This window comes from Pelophylax lessonae (genome assembly GCF_965119305.1).
Source record: "Pelophylax lessonae genome assembly, chromosome: 4".
NCBI lineage: Eukaryota > Metazoa > Chordata > Amphibia > Anura > Ranidae > Pelophylax > Pelophylax lessonae.
The window spans coordinates 177,234,522-177,252,475 of record NC_138771.1 but is presented as its reverse complement, the minus strand read 5'-3'; the positions used below and the strand labels follow the sequence as shown (position 1 = coordinate 177,252,475).

The 17,954-nt window shown below is 43.8% G+C and overlaps 1 protein-coding gene across 2 annotated transcripts in view; it reads right to left on the bottom strand.

Annotated features, from left to right (window-relative positions):
- PRPF18 (pre-mRNA processing factor 18) overlaps nucleotides 1-17,954 on the bottom strand; it is an 85,469-nt gene that overhangs the window by 17,092 nt on the left and 50,423 nt on the right. For both annotated transcript variants that reach the window (XM_082254227.1, XM_082254228.1), the window contains 3 exons: nucleotides 12,419-12,559; nucleotides 3,691-3,762; nucleotides 2,483-2,638 (listed from right to left, as the gene is read on the bottom strand). In XM_082254227.1, coding sequence (XP_082110353.1) covers nucleotides 2,483-2,638; nucleotides 3,691-3,762; nucleotides 12,419-12,559 — 369 coding nt within the window. The remainder of the gene's footprint in view (nucleotides 1-2,482; nucleotides 2,639-3,690; nucleotides 3,763-12,418; nucleotides 12,560-17,954) is intronic.

Sequence of the window (17,954 nt, the reverse complement as noted above, 5' to 3'; positions counted from 1 at the left end):
TCAGGACCTGGAACCTGATTGCTGTGATAGCCTCCGATTGGCTATCACAGTGATCAGTCACAATGCAGCCCATCTCTGTGTTTACTTACTCTTCTGAATGGAGAGAAATACACTTATCTTCCTCTCCTTAAGTGGGGTACACACTAGTAAAAAAATCTGCCAAAAAATCCCATCCGAGGTAAAAATCGTACGATTTTCGGCTAGTGTGACTGTGTACACAACTTTCAGCAGCCGATGCCGACATTTTCAACGAAAAAAAAACGGAGGGACAAACACCAAAATTTTTATCGTCCGTCCCCAGACGACCAATTTCCGTTTAACCACTTACCGCATACTAACGTAGGTCTACGTCAGTAAACTTTGCGGTAGTGTACCGGGATGATGCCTCTAGCTAGAGGCACCATCCCGGTACCGTGGTTTAGAGCCGACGGTTGGCTTTCCGTCGGTACCGACCGATGCGGCTCGGGAGCCGTTCGATCGGTACCCGGGGGGGCGGGAGGGGACGTCCCCCCCCCTCCCGCCGCCTTCCGTGGCTTTGCCCGGGGCTCCCGTTCCACCGGGAGCCCCGAGCACCCAGCCGGCACGTCCGCCGGCTGGATGGAGTCCCGATGAATGCCGGAAATGGCATCGATCGGGTCTCCGATGACGTAACCCGGAGGCGGCGTCCATGACGTCATTTCCGGGTTACTGTGCTGCAAAAGGCGGCAAATTTGAAAAACGGCTGTATGCAAAAATGCCGTTTTCAGCGTTTTGCATACAGGGAAGTGTAGTGGAGGGGTCTAGGGTCTTTTAGACCCTCGATCCCTCCATAAAGTGTACCTGTCACTACATATTGGTGTCACAAGGGATGTTTACATTGCTTGTGACAGCAATAAAAGTGATCAGATTTTTTTTTTTTTTAAAACTTTAATAAAGTTAAAAAAATAAATAAAATAAATGGGAAAAAAAAAAAAAAAATTTAGCCGCCCCGTCACCGTTAGCTCGCGCACAAAAAAAAACGTACACGGAAGTCGAGCCGCAAATGAAATCGCTGTTCAAACCACACATGTGAGGTATCGACGCGATCGCCAGAGCGTGAGCAATAATTTAAAAAAAAGAGCTACACTCTAACTCAAAACTGGTAACCGTTAAATAAATTTAAAGCGTCGCAGATTGAGATCTCTTTTGACCGTAGTTTGTCGCGATCCCACGGGGGGGGCGCAATTTTAAACCGTAACATGTTGGGTATCTATTTACTCGGCGTGACATGTTCTTTCACAATATACAAAAAAAATGGGCTAACTTTACTGTTTAGTATTTTTTAAAATTAGTGAAATGTGATTTTTCAAAAATTTTCCAAAAAAATGGCGCTTTAAAGACCGCTGCGCAAAAACCGCGTGATAAAAAATATTACAATGACCGACATTTTATTCTCCAGAGTCTTTGCTAAAAAAATATATATAATGTTTGGGGGTTCTAAGTAGTTTTCTAGGAAAAAATACTGATTTAAACTTGTAAACAAAAAGTGTCCAAAATAGGGCTGGGGCTTAAGTGGTTAATGTGTATGCAGTATGTCCGTGAAAAATCGGATACGAAAGACCGCGCATGATATAAAGTTGCTGACTACCCGGAAGTCTAGGAACAAATGTCCCAAAAAAAAAAAATCGGACGAGAAATTTCGTGAACATTTATGCACTGTCAACTAAAAATAGTAATGAGCGCTGAGCAGGAGAGAGAAAAATCGGAGGATAATTCGTCCGATTTCCGTCAAGTGTGTACGGGCCTTTACACACATCAAGGTTTGATCTTGGTCAATGCCAGAGTTAGAGTTAAAGTCAAGGTCAGAGTATGTATATGTTGGGCAGGATTTTTTTAAAAAGCATTTTTTTTAATTAGTGTCAGTGTTAGTTAGTGTCCATGTGTTTTAATGTAGGATAAAAAAAATAGCAAAAATGTGCAGTATTGTTTCTGAGCCTTACTATAGATACAAACAAGTAAAATACACATATGGTATCGCTGCAATCATCAGGACAATTTATTTTGGGTTATTCTTTGGTGGTAAATTATGGTAATAGCAAGAAATGTACATCTACATTTTTTTGGACCAGTTTCCTTTGTTAATAATAATAACAAAAAAAAAAAAAAAAATCATCAATAGATATCAGTTACTATTTACCACCAAAAGAAAGCCAAAAATGAGGTATAATTCACCTAAATACACAAAGTAGTTGTGATAATATGTAGTTTTACCAACACATGTCAAAATTCTAAATTGTGTTATACCCGTATGTCACTAACGGGTTAAAAGTTTGAGAAATGAATTCACAAAACAAGGAAAGTGCAGCTCACGTGTCTTATTTTAACTCATGCCTTCAACAGATGTGCAACTCATGCATTTATTTTATTCAAGCATTTTAGAATCAGTTTGCTAAGCAAGTTTTTGGGTTAGGGATTGATGTGTGAGCTGCACATTGCATAGCAGGGAAAGGCAGATAAATCTTACCTGAATGTATTTCCTTTGTGTTTCATCATTCAAAACATGGGCTACGTGTTTGGAGAAAATCTTTTCACGTCCAGTACGAGCATGGATACCAACCATTGTTACACCAATAGGCCAAGGGGCATTGCCAATAGCCATCTGAAGATAGGCATCATTTGCCTGTGGTTAAGCAAACAAAAGAACGGGAAACATCAGATTGCTCAACATTTAGGTATCTAAAACAAAGGAGGAAATCACCATAAACTACAACTAGCCAGGAAGGTCAAATGTAGGGGACAATCCTAAAACACACACACACAGCAAGAACTAAACTTAATGCAAACTTTCAGAGCACCTCAGTTGTGAACCTTCTCATGAAACTTATTTTTGACATTTCCCCCCCAGACAGTTACTACAGTCTTGTTCATTGTTACTCTAGTGGTTTCACTTGGGCACAAAGGCCCAGCTTAAGCTGATAAAATTTGACACAAAAGAGAATACAGTTTTCAAAACGAAATATAGTTGGAGCTCACCACAAAGAGCTATAGTACACTTATGATGTGGAGTGCACTATGACTGCAGGTATTATTTCAGTTCATCCTTTACATTGTATTAAAAGTATATTACACCTTCCTGAAAGAGCAATTAAAAAAAGGCTCCAAATGCTACATGATCAACAGCCAAATATCACTGCAGTCTAAAGAACACTTTATTTCACAGTCTAGGTCTATAACGCACATTTCCTCAGTTTTAACAATTGATATGTTTTCTATTTTCTGTTGTGAATAAAATATTGGTTTGTGAGATTTGCAAACCACTGCATTGTTTTTATGTAGATTTTACACACTAACGGTTTTGGAATTGTGGTTGAATCATGTCTATACACTTTTTTGCTTAAGTAAGGAGAGATGCTGATGAAAGGTTGCTAGGTTACTAAGCTGCTGTTAACCCCTTAGAGCCGACGCCTGCTGGGCCTTTAGGGCTTTAGAATGCTGGGAGAGTTGGGGTTTATGGTCATGTGACCATTGTGCAACGGGAGCTTTTGGGTAGCCCCTGGTAACTGTGACGGGAGCACAAGGTGTGGGCTCTCGGCACAGCTCTATCGGCACAGCTCTATCGGCACTATTGCACACAAATATGCAGCCAAGAGGCCGCCAAGAGGCAGCATATTTGCATGCACTTGGCGAAGAGGTTAACTCACATAGACAAAGAAGTCAAAGCACACCACTTACTTTTACGTATTCTCTTTGTAACATGTATTTTATTATATCCGTTATTGATTCTTTTATATCCGCAGGAAGGTTCTGTGTTGAAAGAAAATAGATCAGACATTTTAACTTACATACAATTAAAAATAAATATCTTCCACATTTTTAGCTTACTGATGTGTTCTCAGAGAAGACCCTGCTATCATATGTGGTCGGGGTTGATAATCTTTCCTTATTTTCTGTAATACAGAAATAATAATACTGTAATACAGAATGTAAGTGCGCAGTTCCCTTTCCTGGACTGTTCTGTTCCTTTGTTATTCAGGCAAACGCTACAGCATTGTCCAACATGTGGAGATAAGTTCTACCCATCTATGAAGCACAGAAAATAGCACAAGTAATAAACGGATACCAGATTTGTGAAGTAGGCCTCGTTTCGTTAGGTCACTTTTGCACATAGGGGCTGGGGGTAAGGAGAGACTATTACCTCAAACTCCTCTTTAAAGAGAAGTATTTATTGAGCTTTTTTGGCCATACTTCTTTTCTTGGTCATAGGAGTGCACTTACTCTTACTATTACTACTACTATTACTTATTATTACTTACTACTGCCCGCTGTTAGCTGACATAGTAGAGCTGCTTCATACTCTGGAAGGATCCTGACAATATTGACTAAGGCTGTAACACATAAGGGGGCTATGTGTTCATGGTTTTTAACCCTATGTATCAACAAAGCTTCATATTCTGTTTAAGAGCCTGTCGAGTGCTGTCTACTTTGGATAACCCCAGTGAATAATCTGAATGCGATAATTGGTGCTATGAATATTTAAAAAAAATAAAATAATTGGAGGCAAAAAAACTTTTTTTTTTTTATATATATATAGGATTATAGGAGGAAGGGGTTTTTTTTTTTTTTTTTGTTTGGTTTTATTTTTTACTTTGTTTTTGCCATTGGTGTCTCTTTAGGAAGATGTCCCTTTACTTCCTGTCCTGGGGATACAATAGGATGCAAGAAGATTAACATAAATAAATAAAAAGGTTGGAATTCTCCTTTTAGACAGTTGTCTCTAGTCTCCAGAACAGGGTCCCTATTGGAAGATTTCCCCTCTATTTCTGTTCTGGTGACAACATATTGGATTTCCCATAATTTTTTGTCTGAGGTACAGTGGTCATTAAACCAAACAGAGAGGTAATCACTGCCACGCTTAATTGAAAAGGAAATATTAGATGTTTCTGTTTATTAGCATCTTCAGTGTGCTATAGACATTTACCAGCAGTTGGACATTAGCAATACTTTTCTAATAGGCCAACGCATAGCTCCACATAGTTTCACTGTAAGAGCATGCACAGATAACTGGGCAGCTGCCGTGATTACAAGGGAACAACAGTCCAAATCAGTGATGGGCAATTTTGGGCTGGGCAGCTACCTGCAAATGCAAGTCCCATCTTTCCATTTTAACCCGAGACCATCTATACGAATGGCAGAAGTGAACAATTTATGCTGTTATAGGAGATAAAGGACAGATAGCAAACCGCTGGCCTAATGTTTACAGAACAAAATTGACCAGAGGCATCTGCTATTTAAAAAAAAAAAAAAATGGAGAGATCTAGTGATGAACACTAAATGTTTTTGGATACATTTTATTGAAGTGGTAATGCAGGTATAAACCTAATAGACTATTAGATAGTTACATAGTATGTGAGGTTGAATAAAGACAATAGTCCATCCAGTTCAACCTTTGTAGGTGTGTGTGGCTGTAATCATCTAACATAGCCCTTAATGTCCTGATCCTTGAGATGTAAGTCTAAGAGTCTTTTGAAAGTCACCATACTACCCGCAGAAACCACCTCTTGTGGTAGACAATTCCACAATCTTGTAGCCCTAACAGTAAAGAACCCTCCTCGTTGCCTGAGGTTAAAATGCTTCTCCTCTAATCGCATTGTATGTCCTCGAGTCCTCATGCAATTCCTTCGAATGAACAGCTTTTTTTCTAAGCTGAGATCCCCATTAAGATATTTATAAATTGCTATCATGTCCCCTCTCAGACGTCTCTTCTCCAGGGAAAATAAATCGAGTGATTGCAGCCGCTCTTCATAGTTAAGGTCCTCCAACCCCCTAATCAGTTTAGTTGCCCTTCTCTGGACTCTCTCCAGCTCCAACACATCCCTCCTGAGGACTGGCGACCAGAACTGGACAGAATACTCCAGATGCGGTCGGACCAGAGTTTTATAAAGTGGAAGGATTATAGTTTTATCTCTGGAATACATCCTTTTCTTTATGCATGCTAATATTCTGTTGGCTTTGGAAGCTGCCGCTTGACATTGCATGCTGTTGCCTAATCTATCATCAACCAAGACTCCCAGATCTTTCTCTATTTTTGATTCCCCCAAGGGTTCCCCTCCTAACGTGTATTGTGTTTTTATGTTTTTAGTCCCCAAGTGCAAAACCTTACAATTCTCCACGTTAAACCTCATTTGCCATGTTGTTGCCCACTCCGTAATTTTGTCCAGGTCATTCTGTAGGATATCTGCTTCATGCTGTGCAGTTATTGCCCTGGCAATTTTGTGTCATCTGCAAAAACTGATAACGAACTACTGATCCCGTCCTCAATGCTGTTTATGAATAAATTGAACAAGGTTGGTCCTAGGACTGAGCCCTGGGGCACCCCGCTTACTACCTCAGACCAGTCTGAGTATGCGCTGTTTATTACCACCCTTTGGACACGGCCTTTTAGCCAGTTCCGTATCCAAGAGCAAACCCTGCTGTCGATACCTGCAGACCTTATTTTATAAATGAAGCGCTTGTGGGGAACTGTATCAAACGCCTTAGCGAAATCCAAGTACACCACATCCACTGGTCTGCCCCTATCCAGCTCACAGCTAACCTCCTCGTAGAATGCTAAGAGATTGGTTTGACAAGAACGCCCATTTGTAAACCCGTGCTGGTTACTGCTGATGATGTTGTTGTCTTTTGCATATTCTACGATATAGTCCCTTATCACCCCCTCCAAAAGCTTACATATTATTGATGTCAAACTGACAGGCCTATAATTTCCCGGGATATGCCTCTGGCCCTTTTTGAATATCGGAATCACGTTAGCCTTCCTCCAATCCCCTGGTACATCTCCTGTCCCAATACTGTCAGCAAAGATCAGGAACAGTGGTCTAGATAGAACCTTACTGAGTTCCTTGAGTACTCTCGGATGTACGCCATCCGGACCTGGTGATTTGTTTGTGTTAAGTTTATCCAGTCTTTCCCTGATTTCACCCTCTGTTAGCCATAGTGGCAAGTCCTGTGTATTACTACTAACCATACAGTCATGGTCAGTGTACCCCTCCTTTTCCTGCATAAAGACTGACGAGAAAAAAAGCATTCAGCACGGTTGCTTTTTCAGTGTCCTCTGTAACCATCCTCCCATCATCGTTAATTATGTGTGCAATATGCTCTGCCCTAGTTTTTTTGCTGTTGATATATTTAAAGAATTTCTTTGGGTTTTTTTTTAACTATCCTCCGCTATTTGTCTCTCAAAGTTGATTTTAGCCATCTTGATTTCTTGTTTACTTTTCTTATTTGCCTCCTTGTATTGCTGGAAGGCCGATACTGTGCCCTCTGATTTATATTTCTTGAAGGCCAATTTTTTTCCCCTAATAAGTTTAATGTTACGGTTTAGCCAGCCAGGTTTGGATTTGTCTCTTCTAAATTTATTTCCCATAGGAATGCACTGCAAGATGCATTTGCTTAATATGTTCCTAAAGCATTCCCATTTTTCCTCTGTGGTCAGTGATCCCAGGGTTTGGTCCCAGTTTACCCTTTCCATCAATGAGTACAGTTTTGGAAAGTTTGCCCTTCTGAAGTTTAGGGTTCTTATGTTCCCCACTTGCCTTGTTATATTGTTATTTATACTAAATGTGATCATCCTATGATCGCTAGAGCCCAGGTTGTCCTGGACTCCTACCTCCGAGATTATGTCTGGGTCATTAGTGATCAATAGATCCAGGACTGCGTTTTCTCTGGTAGGGGAATCCACCAATTGTGACATGTAGTTGTCCTGTAAGGTTTCCGTGAATAGACGGGCCTTCTGTGAGTGTGCAGTCCCCTCTTCCCAGTCAATGTCGGGATAATTGAAGTCCCCCAATAGGATGACTGATCCCAGTTTTGCCACTTTACCCATTAGTGCTAAAAATTCCAGCTCTACCTCCTCCCCTTGTTTAGGTGGCCTATAGCAAACCCCCACAACTACTTTTCCCTTATCTTCTTCCCTATCGAGTTCAACCCACACAGATTCTAAATCCATGCTCATCCCATCCGTAATGTCACTCCTTTCTATTACCTTTATATTGTTCTTGACATAGAGACATAACCCTCCCCCTCTTTTTCCTACCCTGTCCTTCCGGTACACCGAATACCCTTGGATATTGGCCAGCCAGTCATGTGAGGGGTCGAACCAAGTCTCTGTTATTCCCACAAGGTCTATGTCATCCTCATGTACTAACTTTTCGAACTCATCCATTTTATTAGCTAGGCTCCTGGCATTAGCATATACCCCTCTTAGTTTTACGGAAGTTAAACGTGATTGGCGGTTATGTTTATTTCTGTTTGGTCTGTGATTTTCCCGCACAGACCCGCCAATTGACGTTGTGGACCTACTGTCGCTGCTGACCCTACAACTGCCTTCAGTCCTTTGCTCCCTCCTGACTGATTCTACTTCTGAGCCCCCCCGTCTCATAGTTTAAAAGCCCCTCCAACTTGGTGGCCATCTTTCTCCCCAAAAGAGCTGTACCGTCCCCATTAAGGTGCAGCCCATCCTTACTAAAGAGCTGGTAGCCGACTGAGAAGTCAGCCCAGTTCTCCAGGAACCCAAACCCCTCCTTCCTACACCAGTTCCTCAGCCACTTGTTAAGTTCCCTAATTTCCTTCTGCCTCTCTTGTGTGGCTCGAGGTACAGGCAGTATTTCAGAGAAAACCACCTTGGAGGTCCTTTTCCTCAATCTATTACCTAAGTCCCTGAAATCGTTCTTAAGGATCCTCCACCTACCTTTTACTTTGTCATTAGTGCCCACATGCACCATGACTGCTGGGTCATCCCCAGCCCCACACAACAATCTGTCTGTCAGATCTGCGATGTGCCGAACGCGGGCGCCCGGTAAACAACATACTGTTCGGTTACCGAGATCTTTCTTACAGATTGCCCTCTCTGTCCTCTTGATAATTGAGTCCCCAACTACCACAACCTGTCTAACCTTTCCTGAGTTATGGCCCCCCTTCTTCCTGGAGCCGCCCCTCCCCTGGCAGCTGGGGGAGGGTGCATGCTCCAGCTCTGCCACCCCTGAGTTGATATCCCCCTCAACCTGCAACTCGGCAAATATGTTAGGGTGTACCAACTCAGGACTGGCCTCCCTGACACTCCTCCCACTAACATTCCTAACAGTCACCCAGCTACGTACCTCTGCTGCTTGCGTCTCCTCCACTCCTTCCTCCTCTATGCTGGCCCCTGCCAGCGCCTGATGGGTAATGTCCAAGCTCCTTTCCAGGTTGTAGATGCCACGCAGTCTTGTCACTGTGTTCTCTAGATCCACGATGTGGACTTCCAGAGCAACAAGTAGCTCACATCTTGCACAGCAGTATTCGTCCTCGATTGGTTCATCAAGGAACGCATACATGCAGCAAGAAGTGCACTGAGTGGCATCCCCAATCCTGTCGGACATTATTACCCACTACTCTATGGGGATAATATTAACGACCTGCTCTTCCTTACCTACACTACCTCTAACTTCCCTGGTACTAAACCTGGGGTACCCACCAGTCGCTAATACCCTCACCAGTCACTAGATACTCACCAGTCGCAAGGATCCTCACCAGTCGCAAGGATACTCACCAGTCGCACAATTAACATTGTGAACCTAAGCCAACTTTAGGGTCTCTGCTCCAGCATCTATGTCCCCCATTTGGTGTATTCCACTGAGGGTACAGGTTGTGGCAACCTCCATAACTAAGCCCAATGGGTGGGGTGAAACATTTCGGAGGGGGCATGGAGTTAGGCTAAGGTTGTTATCACCTATTAAACACTGGGCTCATATGGTGTGCGGTGGCTGAGATTTTTTTTTCCCTCCTTGTTCTGACAATTAACACGGTGTTTGAGTCCCAGCTCCAAATACATTTTAACTATTGTAGAAATCTGTGCAAAGCTGCTGACACGTTAGATACATGCTTCTACCTGCACAAGAACGGTTTCCCGATAAAATACCTGCTAGCTGCCAAAAACAAGTTTCCTGTGGAAATCACCTTCAAATGATTCATTCCCTTTCACTGAGCATTACATGTTTTTTTTTTTTAATGAATATCATTCCTGTGGCTTTGGGATTGCACATCCTAAAACTGAAAACAGCCCTAGCCAAATAAAACTCGAGTCATCATTTAAAGAAGATTAACCCCTCTGGTGCTGAATAACTACACTACCTATATGGAAAAAGTGCAACCCTAGTGTATATACTGCACATTACTAATAACACTAATCATAATAATACATTTATCTGAATAGTTGACATGTAGAATAAGAAACATGCAATACAGTACATACTATGGAAAAATATATTTAAACAGGTGAAGTTGTCTACAAAGCACTGCAATCAACATCTCTGCCGAATTTGATCTTCTGTCAGCACAATGAATTGCGCCTTGTAAACCACCCTTAAAGGTGGGAAAGCTTGAAGTAAGTATCACATGACCCTGTGATTTTCTGTGATCTTCAAGCTTAACTTCAATCGGATTGTGTTAAAGAGGAAAATTACCTGAAATATAAACATCAAGTAATACTGGGGGAAGCTGAAGAATGAAAATGCAGGTGTAAAGTGGTGGTGTCATTCCATAATGATAAAAGCTGTCAGTACTAAAACATTTATACTATGACAAGTTAGAATACACCCAGCTAACACATCTATCACCCTGTGCTGCTCTGCCTTTTGATTAGACTAAAGAAACGGTATACTCCGAGCAATGCAGAGGCTGCCATTGCCGACTTCTTTTGGAAAATGCTCAGCAGTCTGTGGTGTCAACAATTTTTGACACATTCACCTGGAACAACCAAGCAGAAGCAGGCTCAAGTCAGAAATCAGGAATTGAATCTGCATGTCTGCCATTAAACTAGCATTTTTAGATGGGGGGATGGTCAGCAACAACTAGCTCCATACTTCCTCAGGAAAGGCTTCTCTAAATTGGGACTATAGTTGGAGTTTATTTTTTTTAATTTGGATTTATTAATTCAAACCCTTGCATACAGAACTTAGGAGGAAACAGACATAGTATCCATTACCGAAAAATGACGCTCTGCAAACATAAGATAATAACCTACAAAATTTTATAAAGATTCTGCTTAACCAGACAAGTATAAAGACCAAGACAATAATTGCAATAAAAAAGTAACTCATAGATATAATACATGGCATAGAAAGGGATGCAATAATCCTCATAATGTGATTCTGATAACAGTTATGCATGCAAGATGTTGAATTCAGTTTCAAAGAATATGTAAACCCAACATTTCATATTTCTGATATGTGCCTGCTGTACCATGTATTTGTATGAGAAAGTATCCTGTTCTCTTTGTATTACTTCCTGTGTGTGAAATCCCTAGTGTTCCTGTCAGTCCCCCTTGCTTCCCTATTAAAAACGAATCACACTTAGCAGAACACACCATGGTCAGTTCTCTAGCTGTGCTGGGAACTCAGCTTGTTCTCCTCCAATGATCAGACTTTTCCCTGACACACCTAACCTGCACAGCCTTTCACTGGGAAGGTTAGTGTACTGCCGCTTCTCCTCCCCGTGCTCTTTTGCAGCTGAGAACAGAGGGAATGTGATCACTTATTTAAAAAAAGGTGAGAAAAAAAAAAAAGGTATATATAATGTTTTTTATATCTATACACAAATGTTTTGCCTTTCATTTCTATTTTATACTGAATGGGCAGTTTTACATAGTAAAGATTGAGACCAGGATCTAAAAATAGGTCCAGAGACTTAAAAATGGATCAAACATTTGAGACCAAGATCTAAAAAAAGATCCAGGATCTAAAAGTAGATTGAACAGTTGAGGCTAGGATCTAAAAATTGATCCAGGATCTAAAAATTGATCCAGGATCTAAAAGTAGATCGAACAGTTGAGACGAGGATCTATAATAATTTTTTTTATACCTATACACAATTGTTTTGCCTTTCTTTACCATGTTTAACTGAATGGGTTGTTTTACAAGGTGAGGGTTGAGCCCAGGATCTAAAAACAGAAACCGGATCTAAAAAAACAATCAAAAAGTTTAGACCAGTGTCTAAAAATAGATACAGAATCTAAAAGTAGATTGAACAGTTGAGACCAAATTTATTTGTTTATATCTTTACACAAACGGTTTGCCTTTAATTTCTATTTTTAAACTCAATGAGTTGTTTTACATGGTGAGGGTTCACACTTTACAGATATTAGGTATGAACAAAAGAAAGGTTCATTTGTAACCTGCAGGAAGTTTATACCAAATAAGGCTTTAACAGTGATCAAGAGGGTGTGTGTGTGTGTGTGTGTGTGTATGTATTTTTTATTTTAACTTGTGACCCAGCAGCTTCATTTCAAACAAAACTGTCAACTCCTATGATTTACTGAGCAAAATTACAAAAAACAGTATAAATAATAATAATGTTTGTTTGAAATAGAGTAAATCAGGAGAGGGCATTAATGGGCAGAGGTACTCAAGATTTTACTACCATTCCTCACCTTTTTGCGTAATTTTCTAAAAAGCGGTTTCAAGTATGATTCGGTTTGCTTCTGTGTGGCACTTGCCAGTTTACCATGCACGCTGCGTTTTACATAGTCTTCTCTTGCATTCAACTCCTTTGCCCAAACACCTAGAAGAAACTAAAACAAGGATTTTGTTTACTCCATATCGCCATCTAGAGGTCAACTGAAAGCATGCAATCAAATTTCAAATGACAAAAAACACACACACTCACACACAATATTGGTTTGAGAAAAATGAAAAAGAGAATACGTTTCAAGGAAACCTGGAAATATGAACCGAGCAGGTGATACTAAAATTATTTTATAGATATAATAAAAAGGTAAAGAAAAATTGGATTTTTGACTTACCGTAAAATCCATTTCTCTGATGTTTATTGAAGGACACAGCTTCTGATCTTCTTAACCATTGGGTTATACTGCCCAGGAGTAGGGCACTAGGTAGGAAAAAGCTTGACTATGCCTATAGGGCAGTCCCAGGGGGTATACTCCCAATCTCAACTATAGGCACTCAGTTTTGTTATAAGCAGTGTCAGAAGAAAGCCGTGTCAAAAAAAAGCCAATTCCACAGAGGGGTGGGTGCTGTGTCCGTCTATGAACATCAGAGAAATGGATTTTGCGGTAAGTCAAAAATCCTATTTTCTTTTTCATTCATTGATGAACACAGCTCCTGATTCTTCTTAACCATTGGGACGTCCCAAAGCAGTGTTAAAAATAAGGGGTGGGAAAACACCAGAAAAAAACCCCCCAAGGCTAACCATAGCCAACCAGGTAACAGAGCTCAACCATAACCAACTGAAGCTCACCTTAAAAACAATACACCCTCAAAAAGGGGCAGGTCCTCTAAACAGCAGGCAGCAAAACCTTGCAGCCAAAAGAAGCATCCGCAGATGCCAACACAACCAATTTACTAAAAAACTTTGTGAAAGTGTGCACTGACGACCAGGTGGCCGCCTTGCAAACCTGCGTCACTGATACTTGAAGACGGAAAGCCCAGGAGACACTAAGCGCCCTAGTAGAGTGCGCCTGAACAGGGAAAGAAGGAACCTGACCCCGGATGCAATAGGCCTGAACCACCGTCTGATCCATCTGGAAATGGTCACAGAAGAAGCAAACAACCCTTTGTGAGGTCTGGCAGTGAGCACAAATAGAGTCTGACTTCCTAAAAGACTCAGTAGCTGCCAGGTACACCCTAATTGCCCGGAGCACATGCAAAAAAAAGCAAGGCACTGTCCTTCAGATGTTTGAGCCTGGGACACAAGTAAGGCAACACAATGTCTTCATTCAAATGACAATCAGAGACCACCTTAGGAAGGAATGACGGACAGAGCTAAAGCACCACCTTATCCTTGTGAAGCACCATAAGGTAAACAACAGGATAATACCGTCAGTTCCGACACCCTGCATGCAGAGGCGATAGCCATAAAAGAAGGCAACCTTCTGGGTTAGTGTAAGCAGAGAAACCTCCCGAATATTTTCAGAGAAGCTTCAGAAGAGCTGAAAGCACCACATTAAGATTCCAGGGCTGCAAGTGAAGGAACCAAAATGTCAGAACACCCTGAAGAAAAGGTATGCACCAGGGATCGTGTGACCAAAGGTCGTTGGAAAAAGACCGCCAAAACCAGATACCTGGCCCTTGATGGTACTTAAGGCAAATTTTTGTTAAACCCCCCCACCCCCCGTTGCAGGAAGGTTAAGGTCCGATCCACCGAGAAGAAGCGAGGATGAACCCCTAGAAACTTACATCACGCAATGTACGTCTTCCACGTACAATGGTAGATCTTCCTAGAGGAAGATTTCCTAGTTTTTAACAGCGCAGGAATCACCGATCAAACAAACCTTCACCCTCCAGCACCTGACGTTTAACAGCCAAGCCGTTAAAGCCAGCGACTGTAAAACCGGATGGAAGATTGGTCCTTGGGACAGCAGATCTTCCCTGAGAGGAAGTCGCCAAAGAGCATCTGTGACCAGCCGTACCAGATCAGCATACCAAGACCCGCGAGGCCAGTCTGGAGCCACTAGAATGGTCGGAATCCCTTCTACTTGAATCCTGCACAAGAGTCATGGCAGAAGTTTGAGAGGGCTGGAACGAATCAGTCAGCCCACCTTAGAATGTTGGCTACTTACCGAGCCGCCAAGACACTTCATGTGCCTCCTTGGTGATTGACAAACAACGGCCGTGGCATTGTCCGAATGAATTTGTACCGGACACCCCTGAAGATGATTGTCCAATGAACCAGACAAAGACTGATCGCTCGGAGTTCCAGTACACTAATCGGCAGTCTGAGCTCGGCCAGAGTCCAGACCCCCTGAGCACGTATGTGCTGAGGATGCCTCCACACCTAGACAGGCTGGCATCCATGGAGACAACCGTCCAGTACAAAAGGAGATGGATTTTACCTGTCAAAGTGCCAGAGAGCGAAGCAACCTCTAGAGACCGTGGATCCTTGAACCATTTCCCCAGAATCTCTTTAGCAGAGATCTTGTGTGGAACTGTGCAAACAGACCGCCTCGAGGGTGGACACTATCAGGTTCAGCATGTGCATGCAAGCCCGGAGGGATGACCGTCTGCTAAACAACAGAAGCTGATTTGCCTCCTGCAATGTCTGGAGTTTTTCCCCGAGAAAGAAACACTCAAACAATGCCAGCACCGGGGCCAACACTCCCTGTGAAGACCCAAGGTGCGGAGGGGAGACCAAGGGTCAGCATCACAACTGATAATGCTCCTCATCCACGGCAAAAATGGAGGAAGCGCTGGTGACCAGCGTATATCAGAATGTGCAGGTAGGCATCCTTGAGGTTGATAGAAGCAAGAAGAAATCCCCCTAAAATAGGGACGCCACTACCATGTGAATGGACTCCATGCGGAACTTCTGTACTTGCACAAAGCAGCTTAGCGTCTTGAGGTCGAGAATTGGACATACCTTGCTTTCCTTCATGGGGACTGTAAAGAGGTTTGAGTAAAAAACCTGTGAAAATGTTCCGAAGCCAGAACCAGTACAATCACCCATTGAAATAACAAGTCTTGCACTGTGCTAAAGAGACCCATGAGTGATCTTGGGACAAGTGCAGGGTGGAAGGGGAAAAAACCTTTCCGGAGGACAAGACTGAACTTGATCTTGTAGCCTGAACGAATAACTTCCTGGACCCACTTGTCCTGTACCAGAGAGGTCCATAGATCTGGAAACCAGCGAAGACGTCCCCCCACCCCAGATACACGCGAGGGTTCCCCTTCATGCAAAGGCAGCCTTGTCAGCAGGTCTGAGAGAACTCACTTGTGGCTTGCCAGACCAGGTCCTCTTGGAACCTCTGGTGGGAGGCGCTGAATTTTGATCCCTTGTCTTGAGACATTGAGGGACAAAAAGACCTATGAGCCAAGAAGAATTGCCCACATCAACAACGGGCTCCTTGCCCTTGGTAGCCTGCAGAAGAAAAGTACTCCCGTGAGACCCTTAACGAGGTCATCCAAAAAAGCTCCAAAAAGGTGATCCCCTACAGGAAGAAGATCAGATTAGGCTTTCTCAGAAGTCTAGTCCGCAGACCACCATTCAGCCAAACAATACACTGAAGGACCACTGCTGATACAGCCTAGAAATTAAAGGAGCCACATCCAAAGGAGGCATCCCTGGCAAACTGTAGCCCCTGGACCAACCGGTCCCCCACCTCTGCAAAAGACAAGGGGAAGCTATTCTCCCTCCAGCTCCTGACATAAAAGCTTAGCACACTCGGTCAGAGTTTGCGACACCAGGGCAATAGTAATTACCGGCCTAAATGCCGAACCAGCCACAGTGCATATATGGCGGACCAGAGCATCTGCCCTCTTATTAGCTGGACCTGTAAAGGTCAGGGACTCCAGGATGAAGGTAACTCAATTTGACCTGGAAACCGGCGAGTCCACTACAGGTGGGACCGTCCACCTTTTTTGCAGTAAATCCTCATAAGGATACCGCAAACAAAAAACGCCTAGCAAATACTGCATTTGGACAACCCCAGTGTTTCGTTGTCAAGGTAAGTGGAAAAAGGAACACCCTCACTGCTTTGGTGGGCCTGTGGGTGCCAAAGCGAACCAGTGCCTCCGACACGGCAGCAGCCGCAACCTCCATTTTTTTAGGTTTCCCGCACTGACACAAACAGTGCATCCCACCAGCGCCTATTTAAGCGCAGCTAGAGGAGCAGAGGAATATCCTCATTATCTGAGTATTCAGGGTGCATGCATGCCGACTCAGTAGTGTCGCTATATACTGAGCTCACCCTGAAAAAACATAATCAGGGAAGGCCGCCGACTGCGATCCTGCAAAGGGAAAGCCGCCAAGGGTCCACAAATGGACCACCTATTGGACCCTGCAAAAAACAAGAGGGGTCACCTCTGAGTCCTTCATAGAGGACATAGCCCCCGTAAAAGGGGGCCACTCGCCGTGATGCAGATGCGCAGGCAGGGTACCCTCGCTAAAGCAAGGCAGGTGCCCCACACAATAATGGCGGCAAGACTCATTAAAAATTAAGTGCCCCTACAGCGCCACCCGGTCCAAGGGAGGTGCCAAGCTGACCAAATGGCCCAGCAGGCCGCAGGCTACTGCCTAAATTTTTGTGGGATCCTAGCCACAATTGCACAGATCCTCAGCCTGGCAGATGCCCAAAGGAAGAGTGGGGGCTTCAGCTACACGCACTGAGGCCGCCCCAAACGGCGGCACCCAACTCGGCCACATGGCCTAGTAGGTCGCAGCCCGTGGCCTAAATTATTGAGGGCGACCGGCCACCAGGATGCGAACCCCAGCAGAGCCGACCACCCAGGGGCAGCGGATGCCCAAACGTGAGGCAGTGGTCTCATCCACCCTCACAAGGGCCGCCTCACAAAGTTACCAACGAGTAAGCCGCAGCCTAAATTTTCTAGCGGATCCAGCCGCATGAGGTGCATACCCGTTAAACCATCCGCTCCCCCAGCCCAATAACGGCCGCAGGGGGCCAGGAGGACATCCCTGTCCTAGTCACCAATCCCTAGGATGGCAGGAAACCCTGCACAACACCCCTGTTGCGCACCAGGAAAACCAGGTCACCAGCAACTCCAACCAGCCCCTCTTAAGAGCATGTGGCAACAGCCAGCTCATAACCTCATCAAGGGAGGAAAGGGAGGGGGGTGCGAAAGACCCACAATAGCCAAAATTTTAGAGCGGCTGGGGGGGGGAGGGAGGGGAACCCCGGGGGACTGAACATCCCAGGGAGGGGCCCACGTCCACCATAAAACCCTCCAGGGGTAGTGGGGGGACAGCTACTTAGCACATCAGGAACGGGGTGGGCTCCATCGTAATGTGGGTGCTTTCGGCCAGGAGTAAATGCTGTGACTCAGGCCGAAGCCAGTTCGTATGCGTCCTAGCGAGACATTTAACTCGCAGGCCAGCACCCGTCCAGTGAAGCTATTCCACCGCCGATCTAGCGCAGAGCTGCGCTCTGTACGCTCTCGCTTGCCAAACAGGGGGGACGAAGGATCTATATTATCCAGTTAGTCTCCAGTCCGGCC